This window comes from Megalops cyprinoides, chromosome 7 (assembly GCF_013368585.1).
Source record: "Megalops cyprinoides isolate fMegCyp1 chromosome 7, fMegCyp1.pri, whole genome shotgun sequence".
Classification (NCBI taxonomy): domain Eukaryota; kingdom Metazoa; phylum Chordata; class Actinopteri; order Elopiformes; family Megalopidae; genus Megalops; species Megalops cyprinoides.
In genome coordinates, this window is record NC_050589.1 from 2,651,613 (window position 1) to 2,669,519 (window position 17,907).

Sequence of the window (17,907 nt, forward strand, 5' to 3'; positions counted from 1 at the left end):
GTTCTAATGTGCTCTGTTGCTAAAGGGTTATGCTAAGGTCAGACTTAGCATAGATGTTGCCAGATCTGTGCAAACAAGCGACAGTTTGTCCGTGTGCCTTCTTCATTGTGTGGGAGCAAATATATTAGGAAGAAGCAGTTTGTAGGAACAGCCATATTGGGAAGAGGCAGTCACATGAGTAGCACAGACATCAGGTTTGAACAGGCGGATTGATGTCATAAAAGAAAGAACACCATTCCACAAGGACAGGTAGCAGGAAGTACACAGTCCACCTGTGTATCTGCACACACTCATTTGGGAAAAGGCCAAAAATTCTGTAATGTGACACAGCAAAGAAGATGAGTTGCCCCTCAGTTACATTATTGATCTCCTGCGTTGTAGGATAATGCACTTTTTAACTGTCATAAAATTGTCAGAAAAGAGGAAGAGGCTCCATAAATAAGTTGTTTTATTTTTTTCTTTTATAGACTATCGACAGAGTATTATGTGTAACGTTTTTGACACAGCAAGGGGAATTCTGTCAAATACTGTACACATTACAATGTACTGTGAGATCAGTGCATTTGCTCCACAGCAGAGAATGTCTTTAATCTTTAATGCCTTCATTTATTTTTTAATAAGACTTCAACATATGTTAATATGAAGCAATTCACAATACCACATATAGTAGTTTAACAATGTAAACATGTTTCTGTAACACAAACAAAAACTCACAAAATGGGGTCCACACTGTAAGCATGGGCTGTCTGAATGATGCACAGCGTTTGAACGATCTGAAATTCATTTTCAGTAAAAACACTGTCTTGCAAGATTACAGAGGGAGCTAGATTTTTGACCTTCAGTACTTTACAAAATATGCAAAGAAAAATGTAGATGTTAAATGAAGTGTCACAATTTTTTTTTTCTGATCTCCTTGAGGAGTTCAGGGAGGCACATTCATGGTGGAGGCTTGGTTGCTTAACCACAGGTTTGGAAGGCGTGCTCCACAAAACAAAGGATGAATACAGTCCAGCTGTCCCTCCTAAAGAAAGTACTGACGCAATCACCAGTTTCCAAACCCTGAAATATGGGGGCAGGAGTGGCTGATGCATAGCACAATTCTCTCAAAGCCAAAAACAAAGGTGACAGAGAACCATCCCAGCCAGCCTTTGCCCCACTTCAAACACGAGTCTGTCTCGAATGCAAACACGCTCAGACTTAAGCCAGACCAGACATACACAGCTGAAATTTAGCAGGCAAAATAGTGAACCATAGATAATCTGTTGTGGTCTCCCTCACCCATATGATACAGTGCACAGAGGAGAAACAGGTAGTGTGTGTGTGTGTGTGTTTTTGTGTGTGTGTGTGTGTGACCCTGTAGACAGCCTGGACCTGGCTTGCCACAGCAGAATTCACAGGCATTTGTGAGTAGTGCTACAGTTTTCAGAGAAAACAGAGGAAGGAGGTATTGTTAAACACTCCTCCAGTCCTTTGCCATTAAGGTTAATGAGTTTTTGCCTGGAGGCTGGGTCCTATTCCACTAAAGTTGTTCCGGATACCATTTTGTGTCAAGGGTCTCTATAGCACACCTGCTACACTTACTATGCAATTGTGATACTTAATGACACATATAAAATAAGAAAATAAGTCATTTCCTTCCTACCAGCAACTTCAGTCTCTGACCACACCCACTGCAATCACTATCAGATAGGAATGTGACTACAGAACAGGAAATGCTTTTCTGACAGCCAAGCCCTCTTCGGTTCAGTGTTATTCATTTTTCATTAGAACTCTGAGATCAGTTAATGGATACAGTAGTGGAGAGAGGGCAGAAGAGATGGATATACTGTAAAACAGCAAATAAAATCATTTTGACATTGACCAATGTGTTTACAATTTAGTTGCAGGGCATAATAAAATGCAACTATGACCCAGCCAGTAATGAAATTGGAAACAAGAAAAATTGCTTGAGATTGGGGTAGAACCAACAGCTTTCACACATAACTGAATCAACATTAGTACACAATTAAACATTTCAGATTAGCAGGTAAATTTTTAATTTATTTCAATCTCAAGCATATTCTAGAAGTGAGCAGAGTACACTGCTTAAATTAATTGTTATGGAAGGTATATGATAGAATATTACGTCATTACAGGGGTTATAATGGACTACAACAACTCTGGGCCTGAGTCACAGCTTTGCAGAAAAAATCTGTTCCAAAATGGTGATAAAATGAGGCATTCATTCATGTTGGGGATATTTTTGTCCATTAAAAAAAACACCTGCCAAGACACGCATTGGGAAAAAAGAAGAAATCCTTCATATTCTTTAATGAGAGGGTGAAGGTGCTCATCTCTCACATGGTTGGGAATTTTTTTATGTTTTTGTTCATGGAAGCAGTGCTAACAATGGGCACATGAACTAACAATATTAAAACACCCATCCACAGCACAGCTGGTATGGTCATAACACACACTGCTAACTGCAGCCCCAAACATACACATTACAGAAGCCACATCTCTGCACACAACACATACATTAAAAACATTCCATTCCTGCAGTGCACGCACAAAACCACTTACCCCTGACACACATACTTTGCAACACTTATATGATCAGAACTGCGTGAAATAACTGAGCAGAAAACTTCATACAAAATTAATGAGAAGGGCATCAAAACTGTATAGGCACTTCATTCTTCATAAGTTTTGATGCAGATAAATATTATTGAAGGCAAAGTTTAAGGGATTATCCTTCATTAGAATTCTTGAATATATTGGCCTTTATTCCCCACCTCCCTCCCCCCCAATATTAAAATGATGCTTTACTGACCCTCTGTCCACTGCCTGACAAGCACTGACTGCGGAGGCACAATTCACAAGTAACAAAGCACCTTGGCAAACACTATCCGTACAGCATTCTGTATCCAAAACAAAAATGGAAAATGAGGTACAAGTCCAGCTTATATCAAGACTACACCACAACACTAATCGTTTCTATATTAATAAAATAATATCAAAAATAATCATTCTGAATTAGACACACTCCCCTCCGCTGAGATAATGTCAGAGTGACTAAACTTAGATATTGTACAAACTGTGATACTATATCTGTGTCATCACTGCATTTTGACTAACATCAAAGAATAATAACAACGACAACAATAATAATAGTCCCCAACAGCTCCAGCTGGTGTGCAGTTAGGGTAAAAATCATTTAACAAACTGCCTGTAATGTTTTTGTTCGTCCATTTTCAAACACATCCCATTACGATGAAGGAGTTCTCCACTCTTGAGATTCCTTGTGGGATCAGACAGTCAAGCAGCAGTGTTATGAGTGTTCAGATCCTGAAGCAACATCAGTCAAGTGGTTGTCTTCCTTCAGCGTTCAGAGTCTGTCCTGCCCGTTTCGTTTTTTGTTTTTTTTCTTCACAGCTATACCATGTGCACATGCGGTTTGTGCTTCGTCTGACAATCCCAGTCTGTGCTGGAGGCGGAGGCGCAATCACCAGCCGCCTCGCAGTCCGCCTCCCGGAAGAACCTCTCAAACTTGTCCAGGTAGACGGGGCGCTGGGGGAGGAGGAAGTAGTGGGTGGTGCTGACCTTCTTGCCGTTCTCGATGATGGGCAGGATGCAGGGGGTGCGGGCAGAGGTGGAGCCCTCGCTGTTCTGCCTCTGCAGGGCCTTGCTGACGTACTTGGGGTTGGGTGCGAAGCTCTGCGTGGGAGGCATCACCCCGTTGAGGTACGAGGGGAGGCTTTTGGGGCTGGGGGTACGGGAGCTGCCGGAGGACAGGGGCTCTCTGGGGGGCACTTTCGGGGGTTTGTCGTCATCGCTGTAGCCCCCCGAGGGCACCTCGGCCGACCAGCGGCGGTGGTCCGCGGCCTTGAGAGGCCGTGGGGGGATAGGGACGCGAGGAGGAACCTCCGGTTTGTCCTGGCCGTGGCTGTTGTGATGGTGGCAGGACAGCCGCAGGGCGGTGGGCTTGTTGAAGGAGCCGGCGGGGCCGGAGTGGGAGCGGCGGAGCCTCCGCTGGGGCCGCTCCTGCTGTCTGGGGCAGTCCTTCACAGACGGCTCCCTTCGCTGCTGCTGCTCACACTCCGGCGTACGCTGCTCCTGCGCACTCGGACTGTCGAAGTAGGCGTAGTTTATCTGCCCGCAGCCGCGGAAACTGCGCCGGCTGGGCGCCCCGTAGCGGAAGGCCAGGGGCTTGGGGCAGGGCTCGGGGACCAGGCAGCGGCTCTCGTCCGCGCTGGTGAAAAACTCTACCTCGTTGTCCACCGCCTCGTCAGAGGACAGGTCCGCCGGGCTGGGGAGGGGGGGCAGGGGCTTGGTCCCCCGGCTTGGGGTTTGTGGGGGGGTACGCTCATACACTGACAGTCGCTGGAAAGAGGGGACGACCTGGTCACCCTCCGGAGAGCTGGGCATGGAGGGCTCCGTACAGGAGGACAGGTTGAGCTGGGCAGGGCGGGATTTCTTGGGGGGCAAGCGCTGGGCCCCGGGACTGTGCGGGGAATGGGGGTGAGACACGTGTCCTACAGAAACACGGGAGGAGGGAGGAAGTACTGATTACAAACAAAAGTCTGTAAAACTACAACAATAAATTCAAAAGGCAGGGTATGCAGACTTTGCCTCAGTAGAAAATTATTTTAATGTTTAGTGGCATGCTTCTTGTATTTTTGGATTATTTGAGGTAACTACATTACTAATGGACTTCATTTCAACAACACTAATAAAATAAAGCAGAGTTATTCTCAGGGTAAAAACAAACAGCAAACAAAGTCCCCTTTCTCTACATTTCACCCTCCTAATATCTTCAGCCTCAACAGAACACCAAGAGATTATTTCCGGAAATCGGTTATCAGAGGAACAGGCGACAATCTGAGAGCTTCCCGTAACCTTCTGGGGTCTGGAAGAAACATCCGCCACAGCCTTTGGGAACAGTGAGTGACCAAACTGATATACCGTGCCTCTCTCCCACCACTCTTGAACCCTGTATAGACTGGCGTGTACTCAGATGAATGACGTGGTGGGCACAGTACGATACGGCAGATAAGTAGCAGAATTTCTGACCGCTGTCACAGGGCTTCAAGGAAGCATATGTAATAACAAATTTTGAAAAACAATTAAGGAATAAGCCAGATAAGGAATTAATATTTTATGGTACATAAAATTAACACTAACCAGAGAATACATCAGGACTGCTCAAAAGCATAAAGAGGTGGATTTTAACCAGTCAGTTTAATCTCAAAATCTATTAGACATGCCCTGCCAACTACAGTGAAGCATCTTTTGTATTGATGTTCCTAGGAACTAAACTCAGGAGGACCATGTCATGCATTCATGAAAACTGAACAAAGCTCTGATTTCTCAAACGAATTTTACAAACAGTTGGGGCACAGCAAATTGTAAAATGTTTGATCTGTGCTAAAACTTTGTGTAAAGCCATTTCATTCATCATCATTCTCTGGCAGGTCCTGCACCGCTATTTGGAGGCTGCGGCCGAACACAGCCAACCAGCAAGCACGACTTGACCTATCGTCATTTTAACAGAGCACTCTCAAGGCTATTTATAGAGCAGAACAGGACAGCCAAATCTCTGCCTGCCTCCCCTAGTCTAGCCCTGTCAAATACAAAACAGAAACAACCATCAAAATTAAACCTGCTTAAAAGAAACGACCATTATTTGATACAATTTCATATAGCCACAGTCCTGTTTGACTGGTCTGAAACACTAGTATTTTTTCCCCCCAAGTTTCCTTGCTGTGGCCTTATTCAGTGCTAGCCATTTGTAGTTGTGGGAAGCAGAGCAATGCAAAGTGTCAGCCACCTTCAAAAATCCAACAAAGTTTATGAGATATTTAGATTCCATTACATCTGACAGCGGGGAACGCAAAAAATGTTTTAAACTGAATAAGGCAAACAGAATATTTTCAATCATATTTCTCAGATGCATCTCATTAACTCATTCAGCGGAACTAATGCTGGGTGTTTCGCTTGATTTGACCACCTCTCGGTTGCCCATGACCACAAGAACACAAAAGCAACATGAAGAGTGCATTTCATTGGACAAGAAGTAACCAATGGAGTGTATCATTACTTGTTTGCACAATCTCACAGGCTTTAACTATGAATTTGTGACAACTAAAGTGGATGCCTTTGGCACAGAGGGAAAGTAAAGCCAATCAGTCAATTTTGAATGCCAAACTTTGAACATCATATGTTGTCAACCGGAATATGCCACACCTAGCTGATGACCCTGTGATGAGGCTGTAACAATAATATTGGTGGTCCTGAAAAAATATTAGTATACTTACGCTCAAAGCCCATAGATGCAGGGACCTGGTGCTGCACTCTCAGGTTGTATTCCATGGCTGAAGAATCGAGGCTAAAATACAAGCTGCAAAACAGGGAAACACACTCATTTCATTTGCCACACCAGATGTTATCTACAAGTTCTCCAATAAATAAGTATTAAGGTAAGAGGTAATTAACACTTTCAGCAATGAAACCCATATTAACAACTGCATATTGCATATGGGTAACGGGTTCCAGCATCTACACTTTATGTGGTTTTTGACCCTTGAAAGTTTCCACTTGAAAATGAGCATCCCTCAGACCAAAACACTTAACACAACTGGATTATTTGTTTACATTATTGGCATTTAGCAGCTGCTCTTATCCAGAGCAACTTACATCAGTTACAAGTTTCCACAATGTTATCCATTTATACAGCTGGATATTTACTGAGGCAATTCTGGGTTAGGTACCTTGCCCAAGGGTATAGCAGCAGCACCCCTGTGGGGAATACGAACCAGCAACCTTTCGGTTACGAGTCCTGCTCCTTAACCACTATGCTACACTGGCGCCAGATTAATTGACTTAAATGTGAAACCACAACAACCATCATCATCTTCTGACTGCAATGTGCACAGTGTGAAGGACACGGGCGCTTACTTGTTGAGGTCATGGTGCTGGTCCCAGTAGGGTTTGGCGCTAGCCATGCTGAGGCAGTGGCTGCCGTGCAGGAAGGCACTCTTCAGGGATGCCGGGAACTCCTGTGCACTCAGGCCTGCTGTGGACATAATCCAGCTGCCCTTGGGTCGCATTCAAGCCAAGAAGGACCGCTCTCACCTAGCTGGCAGCTGCTGGCATACCTGCCGCACACAGAGAGGAGAGAGAGGAGACTCTTAATGGGTGGGAACACACCGATGCAGAGGTTTGTCACTGCTCCTGGAAGCGACTCTTTAAAATGTTCTCCCAAATCAACTGGGGATGTGTGTGTGTGTGCGCGTGTGTGTGTGTGTGTGTGCGTGCGTGGTTGGGGGGAGGGGGGGAGGGGGGGATGATTGGGGGGTACTTCCTCAAAAACACAGTTCTAATGCTTCCGCCAGAACGGTGGTTTTGCTAAATGCATCTCTTTTTTTTCCCCCCCCCGCATCTCTTTTTACTTTGAACTGAGCACTAATAGAGCACCGAATACATTTTCATTTGTTTGAAGCCTGGTAGTTGCACAACCCCCAGGGTCACTGGTTTGGGAGGCCTCCGTAACCCCTCCCCTCCCTCCCTTTGCTGTGCTGCCAGTAATTACAGCACTGCAGCCTTCCGCCACAGACCTCAATCTCGCCTTTCAACAGGGCGATTGTGTAACATTCTCCCCGGCTCCACTCACTCTGGAATGCCAAACTTTCAGTTTGACAGCGCTTAAAGGCACTCACACCCCGGCCGGCCCTCCGCAGGGGAGGCTCTGAATCAAATTGAATGTTCTCTTAGTTACCACACACAAAAGCACATAATGAGAACACCGCCAAGCAATCTCCAGCCATTTTCGAGCATCGAAACAGATTATATACACATACACACACACTAAGAAAAAGCCACAAATAAATATCGGCGAAAACGGGGAAACAATGATTTTCGTTGTGAAATTCCAGCAGCTGAAGACTTATGAATGGAAATGAAATTTGCCTGAATACCTTTAACTACACCATTTAAGTGGTTCTCTCGCTGCGTTAATTAAAAAAGAAGAAAAAAAATTCCAGGTTCAGACTTCTCAAAAGTATTAGTGACAGGCAGCAAGAGGGTGGGGAAACAAATGTCAACAGGACCGATGACAGGCCAACTCAAACCAAACAGGACAGAACGTCCCAAATAGACAAACAACAAAACGGACATTTTCCAAGAGAGAGATAGAGAAATTCCTGGTTTTGCAAAAGTTTCCTATTTTCTGTAAACATTGTCTCAGATTGCCCTGAAGGTCTGTACACTCCACACAAACTTGAAAGGTGGCAGCATTCATCTGACCCCCGCCCCCTCGCCCCCCCTTTAAATGTGTGTCACGTTAAACTAAGTGCAGCAAAGAGAAACAGGAACACTTTAAAGCACTTTTTGCAGAGCCAAAAAATTTTCTTTCAACTTATGAAATGTTCTTTTAAATTCCTGTAGCAAGTAAAACCATTTTCTTCTTGTATGTTTAATATTACACATGAATTTTTTTACTATAACTTCGTGTCATATTTATAGAAGTGAACACAGCTGGATGTCCAGCATGGTAACATTTAATTGTTTTGTACTACTACAGTTCTGCATATAAACCTAATACCACATGAATGCATTTTCCCTGAGGACGTTTCAGACAAGATGAATGACTGATGTAACTTGTATTAAAAAGGATCTTCTGCCTCACATTAGAAATGTGTTTAAGTATGTTCATAATATCTGGTATATGCTGGCATGCCTGGGCACACAACCTTATCTAATCATTAACAAATCTCAACCAAAGATGGTCACCAAAACAATAAGCTATTGCAGTTCAGAAATTATGGTTTGTTGGTTCCCTTTAAATCAAATGAAATCATTCCATCAAACATCCAGTCCAGTTCCCTTATGATGAATAATTTATATGTGTAAAGCCCAAATTTTACACTTCTGATGAAGTTTATATAATCATAACAATCTCTAATTGTGAGACAATTACATTTATATTTATTCACTTGGCATATGCTCTCATCCGGAGTGACTTACAAAAAAAAAAAAAAAAAAAAGACAATTCCGTTCCATGCAATCTGCTTGAGGTAATGCATCAATAAATCCTTGACTCTTTCTGCGGGTTTCAGCAGCAAAAACATAGGCTGGAAGACTTTGACTTAATTCCAGCAGACCTTTATGAAATGGAAGAAACCAACAATAATTAATTCTACCGGCAAATAACTCCATGTGGCATGAATGGAACCACTTTCAAGCATGAATGGCTCTTTGTGCATTTTTTTTTTAAAAGAAAGCCCTCGCATTTTCGAATTCTGAGAGAACTCTCCCATGAGGTCAGAGCTGGGATAAGCCACGGAGACGTCCAGGGATAGCCGAGGTATGAACGAAACCGACAGCAGGGGAAAGGCGAAAAGACGACGGTTGGCAAACGTGCTTTGGGTGAAACAACTGCAAAGTGGTGCCCATTGGCTACAGCTTAATCCGCACAAACAGAGCTGTCCATTTATCGCGGGCCATGGCCCCGCATTCTGCACCGAGCCTGGCCAATCCGTGGCGCGGCAAGACCACGCACAATGACCCATTCATAGGGGCCTTCCCTCTCTCTCTCTCTCTCTCACACACACACACAACAGGTGCAAACACTCCATCTCCATCACAGACCAAGATTTTCTACCCTGGATCTTCGCTGCTTACCTTGTAATCACATTATAAACAGCAGTACATATGCCCAAGCTAATGAGCCTTTTGTGCTGTCTGTTGCCAGCCAGCTCGTGATAAGAGGGGTCTCGTTTACTAAGATAACATGGCACTCAGGTACAGTGTGTGAAGAACAATGCATGCCTGTTGGTTACAGCAAAAAGGTGCAATAAGGTGCATCTTTGTTTTTCAGATTGCACACTTAATATCATACTTAGCTATCACTGAAAGTGAATGGTGTAACAAGCTTTAAAAGGCTTTTGAATGTTTTCCTGGATTTTTGGTCTTTTTACTGTTATTTTTTAGGATGGACTTATGTTGGATCAGACTTATGTTTTTCCATAAATGGTAATTACTTCATACAACTTTCCAGCCTGTGTCAGCATGCCAGTAATCCCTCAACATACACTTCTGTATGTACAGAGAGCACAGAATGAATTATTCTGGTTGATTTCTCCATCAATTTATCCACCTTCCCAACATCTGTACAGCCACTGTGTATACAGGGCAATCTTTAAATGCAGTGCCTGTAGGCTTACATCCAAAACAGGCAGAGGCAACATTACCTGAAAACGTGTCAAAGGCCAACAAAATATTTTTCCATCCAGTAATTGAATCCACTGATATGAACGAATAAACAACAAAATACTGATTTACCAGGCGCGCTATTAACACAACATATGGATCTACTAAATTCCCCAGGGCAGCTCTTTTCAAAATAGCAGACATGAAAAAGGAAGAAGAAAAAAATACACACCCCTCCCTACACACCCCACAGCGGTTTCCAAGCAACCACACCAGCTCTACCTGTGCTGCGAGGCCAGCATTGCGCGCGCACCCCCTTTACCTAACTTTGGCTCGGCTTGAGCGCTCTGTAGGTGACTCAGATGCGACTCACTTTTCTTCCAACAATCAATTCTTTCCAGTTCCACTGATAAGCGAGTGATGAAATGAGGGCAGAGAATTTCTTCATCACTGAAAACTGCCAAATATCTACAACAACGAGACGATATGATCTCCCTAACACATAGATGTACATGCAGAGCTAATGACAGGCATCGTACACATGGATGGTCATTGCCCACCTCCATGCAATAAAAAATTGCGTTACGCTAATTTCCCCAATAAAAAAGTTATGTGGTGCGTTTTAAATAATGTCCGATCAGCAACACGTTAGTCTGTGCTTCTCGAAAATCTTATTCCTAGTCGACTGCCGAACATTACAATCACACGGCTAATGGAACTTGTCCTCATTCACACACATGAAAAGCCAGGTCTTAAATTGCTCACCTTTAAAATCTTGCTGATGTTGTTGTGCTCCGAATACTCCCAGTGCTTATCGCATGCCCTAGCAGATCCCTCGTTTCGCAATATATCCTGTCAGTTCTGTCACCCTAATATTGTGTGTAAGCTATATTTCATGTACTTCACTGTCACGCTCTGCCGTCTGTTTTGCGGAAAACATTCACATTGGGACAAGCCGTGTGCTCCTTATAAGCACTACCCAGCGCTGTGACTGTAGCTCCGCCCCCGCCTTAAAGACACAGCGCGCCTGTCGTAACAGACGTTTCTGGATACGATCGATTCTCGAGGCAAGTTAATTCTTATTGACGTTTAGCTGTTGTATAATTATTACCAGAATCATACACTGATTTATGTTTAAATATATAGTATGCCGCTCTCTTTATGCTGCTGGGTTTATACGAGTTATATCTGGCGTTTTTTTCAATACATGTAATAGCTAAGTTTGCAGTTAGATATATGATAGCTACAAAGGCTGGAGTCCTCGCTGTTTGATTACAGCACTGTTAAATTGAGATTTACTTTCATACAGTGGTTCGTACTTTTAAAATCGCCCATCTTTACGCTGTATTGGCAGGAAACATTTTTCTTATGTTGCGGTAATGATTTATTTTCCTTTTTATTCTTGGGTAATTTTATTTTCTGTTCCTATTTTGTATATATTTTCTATGTTATAGCCTATATCTATATTCGCCAGTTCCATAGCCCTACTTTGGCTACCAAAAGCCCTACCCTGGCTTTCAAAAACCTATAAACTAGATTTGTAAAGTGTATATTTTACAATCTGGCAAAAGCAAACATATTTTGGCGAGATAAAATCATTGTAATGTTTCATAATACTATTTCCTGACTGTTCACTAATGTACGCAGGTCTGTATACATGACATAGATGTGGGCTTTTTGATCCTTCATACCAGTTATGTGTTGATGTTGTGACATCAAATGTGTATTGTGTTTGCTTTTTGCTTTTTTGCTTACAGCAATGACTCCCGTGGGCAATGTTTAAAGCCTAAAAACCTAATTGTAAATCATCCAGAGCAATCCCGGTTATGAATATTCGTGCATGGAATAATAACGTTTTTACTTTATATAACTGTGACTGCTATATAGATTACACATCAATCTGCATAAACACAGAAGCACAGCAACAAATATAGCCAGTAATATACTATATTATTTTAACCATTTTTAAGTTTAAAGGTCATTACATATTGTTGGGCATCAGGACCCGTGAATTAGCCTGTAGTGGACAGAGCTCTGCACCTTGACCAAGCGGTTGAGAAACACAGTTTTAACCCATGCCAAGGTTCTGACAGTGTGCCACTGAAGACCCGTAGAGGGGTAGAGATGTTGGACATGTTGGACCTGTTAGAATTTGTCTGTGTTGCATGGAAATTTTGTGCAGAACTGGTCAGGAGACAGATTTTCCTGAGATTTTTACACAGTGTTCGTGCATCATTAGTATATCTATACCGTCATTTTAAGCATTACTGTTTTGTCATTTGTCAGGTTAAGCGCATGCACATTTTATTGTTCGTCCCAGTTCTGGTTCTCTGAAATTCCTGTAAATAAATATCTATTCAATTGCATTTAACCAAAAATATATTAAATACCAGCCAATGGTTATCCTTTGTGAAGGAAAAAAAATCCTTAATGTTGGATGGCTATATATGGTATAAATGGCTATATATGGCTAAATATGGTATATCATTTTGCATATAAGTATCTGTTTGTCAGTTTTCAGGATGTTGGAATCATGCTCCATCCCATTTATATTTGTTGAACAGAGGTGCTCTGCTCGGAAACACTTGAACACAGCGACTAAAAGCATCTCAAGTGCTGCGCAAACTAAAACTGGGAGGTATGCAGCAGGAACACGATGTTTCGATTTTGCAAGGCCCCGTATCGAGCCCTGGCCCCACACGTAATGACCTTATCATTGTAAATTTCGCCATGAAGGGGGTCTGGCTGTGTCCTAATCCCCCTTCGTAATTTCAAGCGCATTTCTGGCGTTCCTCTTGGCCAGTTGAAGCTGGGCAGGAAAGCGTGGGCCTGTGTGACTGTGGTGAGCGCGCAAGGGTGTATGTGTGGGCGGGTATGTGGGAGAGCCTCTGTGAGTCTTTCCGTGTACGCACTGTATGTGTGTGTGGGTGTGCGTGTGTCTGTGTGTGTGTGCTGGATCTGTGTGCCAGATGCAGTCATCAGCCCTGTTTCTTCATTGGCAAAGTGAGCTCGTATTCACGCTGAACGCAGCACGTACAGCGGCAGCGGCAGCTGGAGCAGTGGAGGCGCGCATGTGTGGCCGGATCGCCGCTGAGAGTGAAAGAAACTCCGGCGTGAACTTTCTTCCTCTTTGAGGCCAGTTCCCCTCCCTCCCTCTGGGGCTGACGTTTAGTCAGCATTGCACAGGAACTGCCTTATAAAGGCTGGCAGGCCAGGCAGCCAGCGCAGGCTGGAGGCCGAGAGGGGCAGGCAGGAGACCGGCACCTGCTGGAACAGAGGGGCCACACTGCCAACTGCAGCCTTTTCCCATTGAAAAACCACAGAGATTAATGTAATAAAGACAAACACATATACATACACACAATATACACATATATACCATATGCATATGCGCACACACACAAGCCCACACAGTATTATTTTGAACTTTACATGTACATCATACACATATGCACACAGTTATACCATACATACACATACCACTTATATCTTATATCACATATGCACACGTACACATTTATATATGGGGCATAGTAACCACAAATGTGACATAATTACCGGCCTGCATTGATAAATACACAGCCCCAATATTCTCATGAACTGACACCCGTCTTCATTGCATTATGGGTTCTGCTGAACTTCATAGTAATTTCTCTTTCCTAGCCTCCGAGTCAAAGATATTGCATTCTGATCAAATGATTGCGGTGGAATTTCGCCCAGACGGGGTGGGGCAGGACAAAGGAGCCGCAACAGAAAATATCGATTGGTCTGCATCCCACTCATCAGGGCATGGATTTCACGACACGGGACTCGGCTGTGGTGACGCTGTGTTATCTGCACCACAGAAACAGGCCTGAGTAATCAAACTCAGGATTTCGTGCAGGGACTTGTCCACTCTGCTCCCGCACCGCGCTACAGAGCTGTGCTCCGTCCGGCTCCGCCACATAGCGACAGGAACAATGGCCTGCAGATCTGGGAGCTGTGGGGGTTGGGCTGTGGTGGGCTGAACTCCCACAGGGGGGTCGAGTCACTTCCTGCCCTTGGGCCTCTGTCCCACACAGCTGCTGGTGCCATGTACCCCCCCCCCCCCCTCCAAAGACATGTAATGGATTGTTCCAGATGGATTCTCTCAGGCATTTACAGTTTAAAAAAAGAGATTTTTCCAGAATTGTGTCAATGTTTTTGTTGTTTCCTAATGGATATGTAACATGCGGCCAGCTCATTGAAAAAAAGAGACCACTTCACAAGTCAAAGTAAAACACAGTCAATGTAGCAAATACCAAACATTATGTAGGTGTCACAATGTACATGGATATTACCAAATAAACATAAGAGTGTTACATAATAAAAATTAATTTTATGAAGATGTGTATTGTGGTCCTTCCATTCCATTTTCAGACAAAAAACAAGAACTTGGCTCAAGAGCCTAGTCTGAGACAATGTGTTTAGATAGAACAGTTACTCCATCTGGTAGATGGAAACCACAGTGTTTCTGTGTTGGAAAAATAATACGGGTCCCTAGGCAACACACAACCAGTTCTTATGTAAATGCTGTATGTGCAGACAAATTAATGAAAAAAAAAAATGTTGATCTGAAAGATCATAAAGAAAGATGAACTTCATAGTGGGAGTACTGGTAGCAGCTAGAATCAGGATCTCTACATTGCATTCATTTTCAGTGCTTAAGTAGCACGGAATACGAGTCAGAAATGTACAGAAGATCCACTAATCGCATTAAACACGGGGAAATAAATTCATTGCTGTGTGGAGAATGATATCCTGGAAAGCAACTTAACCGTCCAACGTGAAAGTGAAAGAGCTTTGGTTACCTAAAACTGAGAATCTGTATCCATTAGCTTAATGCTTCAGTACTAATTAGGTTTACAATCTAAACTAATTAAATTAGGTTTTGAACCTTTCTTCCATAAAATCTTTGTATATATTAACATATTTTAAACATCATAGTGAAGTACATTAGAAGTGCAAGAAATTATGGCATCTAAGTCTTGTCCAAAATCCCAGTCCAGTCCCAGTCCCTTCTTCAGAAATAAAAATCTTACTTTTCCCTGAAATTTGTCAAAGTTAACAGCATGTAATGTCATTGCTGCTGGTTGTGTTCATAAACAGAATGTTATCAGCATTGCATCACTTTACAATAATGTTACGTTTGGCGTTTTAACAGTTTTCAAAGCTCACGATCAGAAAAAGGACCGAGCACATGCTCTCAAGTGATAGGGTGTGTTGTTCATACACAGAGCAGACACAGTCTCTGCTAAGAGCATCGTATGATTGGCACATCACGGAATTTGAAGAGGACATGTCTAATGCTGAAACCACATGGCGGTAAACATGTAATAACAATTAAAGACTGACTACAGGAAATGGCGGTAAAGGGTGGAGGGGCTCTTTGAGTGTGTGCGAGGTGGGGGGATTGACCTGTGTGATCAACCGCAATGATAAACACATTCCCCTTGAACACCAGCCAAAGAAAGCATAGCATTCAGCATCATTTAGAGGGAAAGACACATTTGGAAAACACTTTTGTCACCATTAAGGGCATTAATGTCTGTTAAAAGACATGATGTAAATATATATTCAAATCATGTGTCTGTATATCGGGATGAAACATGTGGCCTCTGTCCTCTCACCTCTCTGTGACTCAGAATGTCAGTTGTCTGCAGATACATACCCCTACTTTAAATCAAAATAATTAAGTTGTCTTAAGGGAAAGTGCTATTCAATTAGAAAAAAATCCTTACAAATCAATTCAATAAAGTCATACCCAGATACAGTCAAAGTCAACTTATGTGGTTTTTATCATTATTGTTTTAGTTATTGCTCTCAGGTTAACCTGGCAGTTTTGGTATTTATTCTTATTCTTTCTTGAGGACACAAAGGAACAATATGCAAGCTCTTCAAATTCAGGTGGCGCAAGGTAATTAGGGGTGGAGAAGCCAAAGAAAGAAAAGGATAACGTCAACACGTTTTCCCAGAACAAGAGTTGCTGAGTTGACCTTTTTTCAAATTGTTCTGAGCTGTCAACAGCTTACAGATAACACCAATAATACACCTTTTTCACATGATGAATTATTGCCTTCTCTCTGGCCGCAGAAGACAGTGCCACAGACTTGTTTCTAGAACCATTACTGCTGATTAAGTTTTAACAACTGTCACTTTATAACTCAGAACAATAAACATAATAAGAAACACACAGAAAACACACACACGCAGGTAGATCCACACAAGTAGAAATGTGTGACACTTTATTACGTGGACAATAAACACACACATAAAAACACAGGTAATCTTCCCTCCCCTTTAGGCATAGGTTTCTGTAATGGCAGGAAGGTAATACTATACAAGCAGCATTTATAACAAATATACAGCTCTGTGTGACAAATTTGATGTAAGATTATGGTTACTCTAAAGACAATGATGGCAAATGCATGCAATTGAAGGCGTACACATTTACGCACAGCTAAACGTCTCTGCATTTCCATCGGCTTTAGCGTCAGGTTAAACTTTCGTGCTTACACCCGATTAGGTTTGAAGTTTAAACGAGGCAAACGTGGGGAGCAGTGAGAAGGCCTGTCGGAGACTGTGTGTTTCCTGTTATTGCCCTGAGCGTTGGGCCTTAAAGACCACAGATGCGTTTCATAGGCAAAGGGTTAAGGAGTGCGATTCTGCCCAGGAGCGGATGAGTATTCCAGGTTTTCCTGAGATTCTGTGGGAGCCCTCAAGAGACAGTGTCAGGTTCTGTTAATGTGGCAATCAATATAATCTAGGAGGAGAGCTGGTGGCCCAAGAGGCAGGGGGCTGCTCACTCAGGCTTCCTGACCAACATCCTCCCCAGGGGGCCTGGGGGAGAGCAGAGCCACACGAGGATCAGACCCTCACCACTGATAAAGATTTCAGATGTCCAGACCAAAGATAAAACACCACTCTCTTTGAAAAAGCAGAATGCATCAAACAGGGTTGGGGCTTTTGTTACACACAAAAAGCAACTTTCTGCCTTTTTTATGGTTCAAAACCAAGGTTACTGTAACATTTAGATGTCTCCCTGTGCTTTATTCGTATTCCTCTGATATCGCATCTTTCAGACACTGAGAGACAGCTCAGCGGTGAACAAAAGCTTTTTTGTCCGCTTCAAAAGGGCCAAACCTTGAAACACTAAACTCTAGCATTTCCTTACACACTGACAAACGAATATGCTTCAAGGATACATTTATGAATAATGCCTCTTTCTTTTCGTATAAGCAGCACAATAAATTCAGGGCAGCTGAACATACTGTTGAGCAGCATACAGCTGTGTCAAACATATTACTGTGGCGGTTTCGTTTACAAAAGTCAACCCAAAAGAAACTGACAGCATATGTTAAAGTGACAGTTGACCCAGACCAACTCTTTCAAGGTTTAGTGTTCTGTGAGATTCTTTGCTGTTCTTTTGGTGAGGATATTGTATATAATGCCCCCCCCCCCCCACACCCCCAAGTCATGTTTTTCTTTTCTTCTGTCTTTTCAACAGAGAGCAGCAATTACATTAAATCATGGTTTCAGCGGTGTTTGCTTTGCTCAGTGCAGGTACCATCTGTTTAATGTGTGGGGAAGCTTGGACGTGTCTGATGAGGGGGCCCACACGACGCAGAGACTCTTTTTCCACCTCCTAAATGCGGAGTCTGTGACACTGCATTCATTTAGCGTGCTCACATATTCCACTGT

The 17,907-nt window shown here is 43.1% G+C and overlaps 1 protein-coding gene across 1 annotated transcript; it reads right to left on the reverse strand.

The window, feature by feature from the left end:
* Window positions 1–585: 585 nt before the first annotated feature.
* LOC118780695 (ERBB receptor feedback inhibitor 1) lies at window positions 586–11,115 on the reverse strand. Its single transcript, XM_036533337.1, has 4 exons — window positions 10,954–11,115; window positions 6,937–7,136; window positions 6,297–6,379; window positions 586–4,514 (listed from the first exon to the last, which is right to left on the reverse strand). The coding sequence occupies exons 2-4, from the start codon at window positions 7,086–7,088 to the stop codon at window positions 3,415–3,417; spliced, it is 1,335 nt and encodes a 444-aa protein (XP_036389230.1). The 5' UTR covers window positions 7,089–7,136; window positions 10,954–11,115; the 3' UTR covers window positions 586–3,414.
* Window positions 11,116–17,907: the final 6,792 nt, after the last annotated feature.

Excerpts from the sequence above, each read along its gene's own strand:
- LOC118780695 (XM_036533337.1), bottom strand. The coding sequence starts at position 7,088 with ATGCGACCCAAGGGCAGCTGGATTATGTCCACAGCAGGCCTGAGTGCA. Across the intron at positions 6,380-6,936 it reads CAGCACCATGACCTCAACAA|CTTGTATTTTAGCCTCGATT; the intron begins GTAAGCGCCCGT and ends CCTGTTTTGCAG. Across the intron at positions 4,515-6,296 it reads TGCATCTATGGGCTTTGAGC|GACACGTGTCTCACCCCCAT; the intron begins GTAAGTATACTA and ends GTGTTTCTGTAG.